The sequence below is a fragment of the Eulemur rufifrons genome, chromosome 19 (genome assembly GCF_041146395.1).
Source record: "Eulemur rufifrons isolate Redbay chromosome 19, OSU_ERuf_1, whole genome shotgun sequence".
Lineage (NCBI taxonomy): Eukaryota > Metazoa > Chordata > Mammalia > Primates > Lemuridae > Eulemur > Eulemur rufifrons.
Genome location: NC_091001.1, coordinates 64,663,379 through 64,673,328, shown reverse-complemented (window position 1 = coordinate 64,673,328; position 9,950 = coordinate 64,663,379). Strand labels below are relative to the sequence as shown.

Sequence of the window (9,950 nt, the reverse complement as noted above, 5' to 3'; positions counted from 1 at the left end):
TCGTGTTTTACTTCCTTCTGGGGATTGTCACTGCAGCTTTTGAGCATCCAAAGAGTCCATTTGGAAAGGAAAGTGCGCCAAATAGAGCTCCTCTGAGGAGACCAAGGGTCTTGCAGTTTTAACAATTGTTTTCTGAAACTGTCTTCCAAACTCCACACACACACACACACACACACACACACAGACACACACACACACAGACTCTCTCTCTCTCACACCAACACCCTGAGGTTAAGCAGGAATCAGGAAAACAGCTTGGAGGAAGTACAGCTGTTCCCTCTGAGGAGCTCTCATGGGGGAGGCCAGGCCTCGGAAGAGGGGGTGTTCCCTGGGAGGTGACACGCAGCATTCCTTTCACGTGAGGCAGCGGAGCCCAAGGAGCTGCTGTCTCCCCTTGGGAACATGACATAACCATAGGTGGGAAGGCCTCGCGAAAACAGACCGGTGTCCACACATCCTCTCCACAGGAACCCCCCTCCCATCCTGTGTGCGAGAACGCCTGGGTCAGCCGAGGGCCAGCTGTTCCCCCGTCTCCGGTCAGACAAACACCCCAAAGTCACGATCTGATAGGATGTGTTTATATTTACATGGTACAATTTTAAAGCAATGACTACATTGGTCATACATATTAGAAACCATAAAAAAAAGTTAAGAACTAAAATGTACATCATACACTTGTATATATATTTTTTACACAGAGGTAAAAAGGCTTATTATAAAAAAATCAATACAACAGGGTTTTTAGTATACAGGTAAAGAATGAATTATGCTTGAGGCACTTTAATTTGTTAATGTGAGCGAATAGCTTGGGGGAGGGTCGGGGAAGCTTCTGGACAGAAAATCTTTTGGTTAATGTTTTGTTACCACAGATACAAAAATAAAATCTGAATAATTTCTCTCAAATGATTGACGTCAGTATGGCAAAGCTGACTGGGAAAATACTACACACTGTTCAGCTGCAGTGTGGCAATTAGAGAGACGTATTTACATAAATGTCCCCATGGCTGTCTTTGTGCCCTTAACCACTGCCTTCACAAACCAAAAAGTACACGTGGAGTAAGATTTGCTAGCAAAACTGTTAAAGGGTGGAAAAGGACAAAGCGTGAAGGAAGAGAGAAACATATAACAACTAGAAGTGACAATCAAAAAGCAGCTGGGATATCTGTGTTCTTATTGAAATAAATAGGGGCACTTGAACTGAGGTCTAAGGAAACATACATTAGTGTTGTGCTTTGTAGAGAGAAGACCCTAGAGAAAGACCCTGAGGAAATGCCTCAGGGCGGGGGAAGATGGTCTCTCAACAGTGCTGGAGTCTGGCTGAAGTTTTCTAGATGTTTTCCAGGCATGAAAGAGGTTCTCTTTTCTTCCATCCATCCATCTAGACAGTTCTCTGTTCCTCTTCCAAACTGGAAAGCCCAAACCAGTTACTCCAACAAATGAAAATGTCTAACCAACTAACTCATAAGCACACTGGGTATTTACACTGCTGATCAGACTAAAGAAACACCATGGGCTCTCAGAGGAGCCGAAAATACCCCCATGGAGGTGAGCATGGCTAGCACTTTCCTAATATGATTGGCAGACTGGAAAAAAGTCCCTTTCCTTGAAGACTGATGTCCTGTGTGCAAGAAAGAAGGGACAGGGAAAGGGAGGACGGGGCACGGGCCATGCCTTTTGCTGGCCATTACCACAGAAAGATCATGGCAGGAAGAACAGCCAGTGTTGACAAGCCCATCCCCTGTGGTCTCCACGAGGTTCTGATTGTACTATGCTAGGTACAGGTAACCACTCTTCGTTTTTCTGCTTTCTTCAATAAGAAGATTTGGCTATCTCTTGCAATATATTAGAAAAATACTCTTCCAGATAATTAGAAACCTCCTACGTGGTGAGGCGACAGGTAGAACCAGTCGGCTGACCCAACCATCTGTGCACCCAAAGTGGCAAGTCTGGGTTTGGAGTTGCAGGAGAAAGACACTTAGGCATTGGAAGGGTTTTTACATATGGCCTTGATTTTCCCCAAGTATAAATGAAGAAATTTGGTGATGTGAAATTGAGTCCAAAGTAACAACAAAAACATAAGCTCATGAACAAAATGCAACCCACCACTCCTCAAATATTATGACATTTAAAATCTGCCCCCCCGCCAGTTAATATAAAATAGCCACTGGCGGGGGGGGGGGGGGGGGGAGAAGGAAGCTCCTATAGTTTTATTCACCACAACCTTAGTGTTTCTCAGTTGGAACTTGTTCATAGAACACTGGTTTGTGTTTGAGTAAACTATTTGAGTAAACTATTTTGCAAAATATTGAGCAAAATTTCTTACTTCATTAGTGTCATTCTAATATTGTGAAATTTTTAGAAGTGGTAGCAACACAATTTTAAAAAGTTCTACTTTAGGGATAACTGGGGAGGCTCGTAGAAACCTGAAATCCCCTTTCTAGCCCTAGTCCAAGAGGCTGCAATGCAGTTTAAGGAATTTTCCTAATTCTTACAAGTTAATCTGAAGTTAAGGCTCGATTCTCAGTCATTTTACGGGTGAATGTTTTGCATCAGGGAATAATTTCGACAGATTTTTTTGGGTGCAGAAAATGATGATGGGCTAAAGATAGAAACTGCAGCTTACATGGGAAATTTGGCTTTAGAAAAGTTAAAGCAATATTGTTTTGTGGTACAAGTTTGTTAACTAGCTCACCTCCTATACATAGTAAGTGACTGCAGGTTTAAATACTTTCGGTAGGGTTTCATCATTCTGACATCACACGTCGGCAGGCACCTGATGCTTGCTAGCAACGGGCAAGCTGAACCAAGAGAAAGATAGCCTTCACACTCTTGGGCAAAAATCAACTACAAAACCCACCAAAAATCATTAGTTCCAACTGCAGACGCCTTTGAACTGGAAGAGGTGGGGGAGGAAAGAGGAAATCAATACATGGTAAGACAGGGAGCTTGGTTCCAGATTGTTAGTAATACACGAGAGTCTATGCCGAAGGTTCCTTCCTTAGAACACCGTGTGGGCACGTGAATGGGTGTGTGGCTGACGCAGTGTGGGTGGCCGGGGCAGCGGAGCACACCCGGCCGGTGCCCCTGGCTGGAACGGTGCCCCAAGGAACCAGGGAGCTGGCAGGCCTCTTGCTCTCCTCGCGCCTCGGAGTGGAAGGGAGCAGGGGAGGAGATGACAGTGTGTGAGAGACAACGAGTTCCCCTGCGGTGGTGGATGGAGGGGGAGAAGGGAGAGAAACCGAGTCAGGCGGCGGCTTTGTGCTTCCCGCCGCAGCACCTGCACATCACTCCGCAGTGGTAGCAGGCCCGAAGGGGCAGGTAACAGCACATACAGGGGGCCAAGAAAGACAAGGCAATAAGAGCCATCCACCGGAGGCAAAACTTCTCGTCGCTAGTATCGCACGAGCAAGGGTCTGTATAGTCTCCCTCGGGGTCCGACATACAGTGGTAGAGCATGCTGTCTGCACACCACATACAGCTCACCCGGCGGATGCAAGTTCTCACGGAGTCGGGCGCGTCCTGACAGTGGCCCCTCCGGTTCTCCTCGTGGTTGAACATGTCCCTGCAGTACACGCACCGCGAGCGCTCCCCGTCCTCCTTCCGCCGCCGGGACTTGCCCCGGGGGGGCTGCGTCTTGATCACGCTGCCCCCTCGGCCTTTGGGGTCCTCGCCAAGGCCAAAGTCTGAAGAGTCCACGTAGGGGTAGTTGTAGTCGTGCTTGGGGACCTCGCCCTTGGCGAAGCGCACATAGGAGTCCGCGTCCTCCGAGGGGTCCGGATACTTGCCCCGGACCGGCGCATGTCGGTAATCCTCGTACCCCGTCATCCAGATCTTCTCCCGGGGGTTGATGCGCACGATCTCCTCGTCGTCGTCCGGGAAGCTCACCTGGCGGTAGGGCCTTGGCATCGGCTGACCCAGGAAAGAGAAGACGTTATTTTGTAGCAACAGCAGTAAGAACACCTCCCTCCCCAATCCTCCAAAATGCACCTGTCACCTCCACAGAGGCACTTCTTGTAGAAACTGACCCATCCTGTAATGACTGAACATCTTGCCCATCAGTCAAAGATGTATTTCAAACTGAGTCTCAAGCCACTACTGGGTCAGAAAAATCAATTCAATGGGTTGAGACCAGCAATATTTTCCCTTTTCAATGAAGTACTAGCACAGGCAGGAAAGTACCCATGTGGCGAGAGCAGTCTGATGAGTGCTCAGGAGCCCAGCACACCCTGACTGAGAGGCAGAGCAGGACTTGTCCTCCTAGAAAGTCCCCCACCTCCCTCAGGTACTCCCACCCACGGGGTGGGGGCTAGGCTGATTTCTAACAGCTTAGATAGGCTTTGCCTGTTTTTGTACAGTATGTTCTCTTTTGTAAGACTGGCTGCTGCTGCCTTTTTTTTTTTTTTTTTTAATGAAATAGCATAAGGCTACTGGAATGCACTGCATGTTATAAGGGCAAGTACTGTGTCCTGAAACTTCATCATCTATGTGTGTGCAGTATCTGCGTGCAGGGTCACATTACACGATGCATTTCTCACTGCAGGTCATGCTCCAAAGGGCAACAGGGGGATACCAGAAGATGTAAGGCTCACCTTGTAATCTGGTTGGGAAGATATGATGCACAGATAAGAGAAGGGTAAGAGTGAAGGCTCAGACTGCTGACTGCCTGGCTTTGAATCCTGCCAGGATCTCACAGACAGTGTGACCAGACCCAGAGCCATACCCTTAACATTCAGATCCAAACTGCATTCTCCCCTAGGGTGAAAGAGTCTTTTCTCTACTGTTAGTCTGGCTATAGTTTACAACAGCACCTTGTCCAAAGTGGCAAGAGCTGAATAAATATTTATTGCACAGATGCATGTAACCCTGCCTTGCTCAGGGCATCTCCGTTGAGGCAGAGAATGAGATTTCCCACCTTCAAAATCCTTTGGACATGAAGAATTTTCAAGGGGCAAGGAACATGGCTCTGGAGTGACCCATTGCAGTCAAATGCTGACTACAAATTTACTAGCGAGTCACAAAGACTTACTTTCCCTGTCTATCAAGCTGCATAGGACCATTGTGAAAATGAAGAGAAATTATCTAGGCAGAGCCTGGCCCACAGGATGCGCTGGGTGTACCTGTTGCCATCATTGTCATTATAATATTGCTATAGAATTTATCACATGGTAATTATTATAGATTTGCTCGTCACTTCCCACCAAATCGTGAGCTTCTTGAGGACAGGGGCTGTGTCTCACACATTTTGCTTTAATTCCCACCAGACTCTTGTTATCAGTTTCCCAGACTTTGGAAAAATCACAATTCTGAAGGATTTCAAAACAAATCTTGGGAGCTGACTTGGGCTTTGCTAATTTTTGTTTTGCAAAGTAAGGAAAATAAAAAAGTCAATTTCCATCTACTGCTACCATAATGTGATTTTTAAAAAAGATATAAAAAAGGGTATTTTAATGCCAAAATATTAGGATGCACACAGTAGAATGTTTTAAAGGAGTCAAATAAATCTAGCTTTATGTTTAAAAAAACCAAAAAACAAACAAACAAAAAAAAAACCGCTTCACTGCCCCGTGTTCCTTTTTTCTAATTTCATAGCAGTCTAGTGGCCATATCACCCCACGTGGGCACCAGTCCCTGCCCCACGATTTGGGAACCTGCTCCTCAAAGCAGCCACTTGGTAAATATTTGCTGAAATACTGAATTCCAGACTCCAGCTATATCCCTGCGCAAGACCGGGCCTGCAGCCTGCGACGGCAGGGGCTGGAGCCAAGCGCGCAGCATTCCTCAGTCCTGACTGAGGCCCTGCTGTCACACAAAGCCAGGAGGCCCTTTGCACAGAGGAACACTGGGGGCAGCATAGCACCCCGGGTGAGGACAGACCTGGATCTCAATATCACTCCACCAGGTGCTCCATCTCTCCTCGCCTCAGCTTCCTCATCTGTAAACCCGGGGATGCTGACAACTTGTGGGATAATTTGTAAAGGTTAAACCAGATAAAGCATACAGAGGGCTTGGCAATGTGTCTGGCACACAGAAAACTCCGAGTAGGGCTGAGGTGCCACCACCACCACCACCTTCAATACGGGGTAGGGGCACAGAGTTGGAGAACGGAAGAGGCCTGGGCTCGGGGCGTTTGGCTGAATGGGAGGAAAGGAGGCCATCCCAGAATCAGAGCCACCCCCCTGATGACCTCAGAGGAGGGAGACTGCTGCTCACCTGATCGAGGTGATAGTGGTCCGTGGGGTACGGGTCGTGGAGGTGGCCCAGAGTATAAATCCTCCGGTGCTCACAGGATGTGGGTGAGGAGATTGTCCGAGTAGGTTGTTCCCTCTTCTGAGAGGAGTTAGAAGAACTGTCTGTAGCTGTCTGTTTACAGGGAGGTAACAAGAGTCAGTGAAAAAACAGTAACAAAAAAACCCCACATACCAAATCCTAACATGCACTATTCAAATACCGTCTCTTCGCCAACTGTGACATCTTGCTGGACTTCCCAAAATCCTGAGTTTATCCTGGCCGTGGCCGAGAACCCCTGAAGGGCCCGAGTGTCTAAACATGATGTGGCTGGCTCAGCAGGCGAAGAAACCCAGCCACCAGATCCTGGAAAGTTGGGTTTGCTTTCTCAAACGTGGGAGCAGCGACTGGGCTTTGGGTAAAGGGCTCAATACACCAGGCTCTCGCTGGTGTGTTCCTGTTTGATCAAGCAGGGTTACCCCATGTGTGGCCTTGGTTGCGAGGTACTATGGCAAGCAGGGGAGATGCAGATAGGCAAAAATGAACCCCAAATATTTATATGTGGGGTGAATCTCAGCCTGGGAAAGTCTCAGAGGTAAGGGTAACTCTAGGGTATCATAAATACTGGTTTTCCAGGAAGAAATTTTCTAATCTTTGGAGTTGGAGGCAAGCCTTGGAGATCACTTTAAACTAGAAGTGAGACGGATGACTGCACAGAACAAAGCCACCCCTGTGGAGGTGAGTGGGGAGCTGTTTTTTCTCATTGAGATGACGAGTTATGATTGGAGACTCCAACCAGATCTTTGCTGAGGGTGATCAGCTGTCAGTATGGACGGTACATGCAAATCCCACAGGCACAGGTGGCCTCACTGCCACCCAATATACCACCTACGTGCCACAAGCTCCCACCTGAGAGACACAGAGAGGCAGGCCAGTGGATCCCAGGTGGTGGCCGCTCTCTACACCCCTCTGGGCCCAGGGGCCACATACTCATAAAGGCTTTGTGAAATACAGCTGGCAACGGCCTTAAAACCAGGGCCCCTCAGAATCCCCACCCTTCCGTCTGCTTCCTTAGAGCGACCCCCCCTCCCCCGCCTCCCTGCACAACAGATGAAAAGCTTTTCCTTGGGATCTGGGTGTCCCACTTCTGGCAAACACATGGGAACTCCTCTTTGGCTGCGCTTCTTACTCTCATCTTCCCTTTCTCTCATTTGTGTATGTCTCTCTTTATTTTACATATTTTTCTTAGCCGACATAAATCCTTTTGGGGATAAGGCCAGATAAATAGACTTATAAAAGTTCTTTTTATCCTCCTCCCCATTCATAAGTAATATATATTCAGAAAAGTGGGACTACACAAATTCAGAAAATTGAAAAGACCCATATTTCCATTATGCAGCACAATCACTGTTCATTCGTAAAGCTTGTTGATGGGTGACAACTCTTCAGGGACCCAACCTCCTGGATTTTTCTCTGCTTGCGTTTGGTCCATGTGACGCAGGGCTAGCGCCTGTTTCCAATCCCCTAATCCGTAGAGACTGATTCTGATACGAACACATGGTGCTCCCTGAAGCCATACAGAAAGACTTTTGACAGAGAGGAGAGGAGCTGCTGTCTCCAACACTGTGTTCAGGATCTAAGGGTCCCATAAACCTGGCATTCTGGTGGACACACAGGGAAATGATGTGAGGATGAAGGAGAAGCAGAACCAAGAGAGGGCTCCCAAAGACATCTCTTGAGCTTCTGGATCCAGCCAAGCCCAGGAGTTCCCATTGATGACAACTCTCTTTTGTAACCTAAGTCAGAATGCACTCGGTTTGTCACCTAGGTGCACTATATTTTTGCTTCTGGTTCCTTCCTGTGGCAGTAGTTCCACCTGCAACACCTCTGGGTCTCTCTGTGCCTTGCTCACTCCTCCCCAGATGGGGGCAGTGGGCTGGGCATGTGGTCTGCTACTTCCCTCCTCTGCCTCTTGGGAACCACCCAACGGGCAGACAGCACGTGCCAGTGGCCACTCTTGTCCCGTGTGGTCCACCTGGAGATCAAGGGCCTGCCTCTTCAGAGCCCCTGTGCCTAGTGGGGGCAGGTCTATCTAATCCTGGGGTCTGACTCTGGGATGTGACTTCTTGCAGTTGTAAGCCAGGGCTGGCCTCATTAATATAATAATAGAGTATCTCCCAACTCTTTTTACTCCATTTGTTTCCCAGTAACTGAAAGACACCAAACTGATACATAGACTTTTTACTGTCTTCCAAACTCAGGCCAGCTCCCCAACTCTCACTGGCCTATGTCTTTCAAGGCGGTGCCTCCCTTTTTTTTATCACACAGGTGACTGCAGATCAGACAGAACAATAAAGCAAATGACTCTAAACAGAGAACAGTGCCAGATCGTGTGAGCGTAGCCCTGAGCTACATGCAAATACCATTCCTTAGCACAGCCTGCAGGTAACAGGTAAAATACCATCTACGTGTCACACCTAGGCACATGGGGACTCCGAGAGATGTGGGATCCTGCCCGTGGTGGCACGCAGTCACTGGCAGAGCTGGGACTGAAACAGGCTCACTGACCACAAAGCCCAGTGAGATTTCTAATGCACCACATCGCTGCCTCTCAAACTCAGGCACACCCACTTCCAGTTCCTACTCTGGGAGGTATTTTGTTGAGGTTAACACAAAGTACAACTTCTTCAAGTAAGAAGGTGCACTCTGCTTTATACACACTAAGGAGATGAGGGGATGACGTCTCAAAATATAAAGGTCACTAAAGATCTCAACAAATACCTTTTGAATGAGTAGATAAGGGCCCTTCAGTGCGATTCAAATCTCAAGAGTTAAATTCTATCCAACATCCATGGTGCAGCCATCTATTAGGTTAGACATTATCCTTGTATTGAACATTGTAATATGCTCTCAGCATTTAGTTCTCAGAAGCCCAGTTAACGTGTAACAGTCACTTCCGTGTTAGTCACGTGTTCACCCTAACCCACCCTACTTTCTGTGACCCATGTTTGGGTTAACAGTGCGTAGAAAGAAAGTCATTCTGAGAAATGAGGCACATGCAGTTTTTCCTAGGATGCATTAGTCAATCAGAAACGCCACCTTCTGATGCACCCATCCCACCTCCCCGGTCCCAGCAACCTCTTCCTACTGCACAGGCAAGTGCAAAGCTCTCTAGACACTGGTCAGAGGATGGAGATTGAGAAAGGCCTTCAGTAGCTCCTAATCTAATGACAAATTTGTACAAAGGAGCAAGAAGGCCAGAAGACCTCAAGAGGCATCTATAGTCCACTGCCCTGAGGGCAGAGCTGAGGGTACGGCCTCGCCCAGCCCGCAGGCTTCCATGCCCAATTGCTCCAAGTTTGGGGGTTAGGAGAGCACGCAGGAGAGGTTCCATCTGAACCTGATGCTTATTTCAGATCTATACTATCCGATAAAGCTTGCAAAGAGGTGAGTGTGACCTACAAATGAAAGAAATGTACTATCAGGGCACCTCCATGGAAGGCAAGGAAAAAAAATATCCCTTTACCCACATGCAACTCTGAACTGGCTCTCCTGTAACTCTGCTGTGGTTTGCACACAGACCACAGAACAGCAGCCCACCCGCGGTATGCACATACACGCTACAAAAGCAAGATTTGTAAACACCTCTGTTATTTCTGTGCACAAGCTGCCGACACCTACCAAACTACCAATCCAATAGCTGTCACCTTCAACTGAAAGGCTCG

The 9,950-nt window shown here is 47.9% G+C and overlaps 1 protein-coding gene across 3 annotated transcripts in view; it reads right to left on the bottom strand.

The window, feature by feature from the left end:
• Positions 1–562: 562 nt before the first annotated feature.
• SPRED2 (sprouty related EVH1 domain containing 2) overlaps positions 563–9,950 on the bottom strand; it is a 111,664-nt gene continuing 102,276 nt past the window's right edge. For 2 of the 3 annotated variants that reach the window (XM_069495277.1, XM_069495280.1), the window contains 2 exons: positions 6,211–6,360; positions 563–3,909 (listed from right to left, as the gene is read on the bottom strand). In XM_069495277.1, coding sequence (XP_069351378.1) covers positions 3,244–3,909; positions 6,211–6,360 — 816 coding nt within the window. In that variant the 3' untranslated portion in view covers positions 563–3,243. The remainder of the gene's footprint in view (positions 3,910–6,210; positions 6,361–9,950) is intronic. The other variant, XM_069495278.1, reaches the window with a different exon arrangement.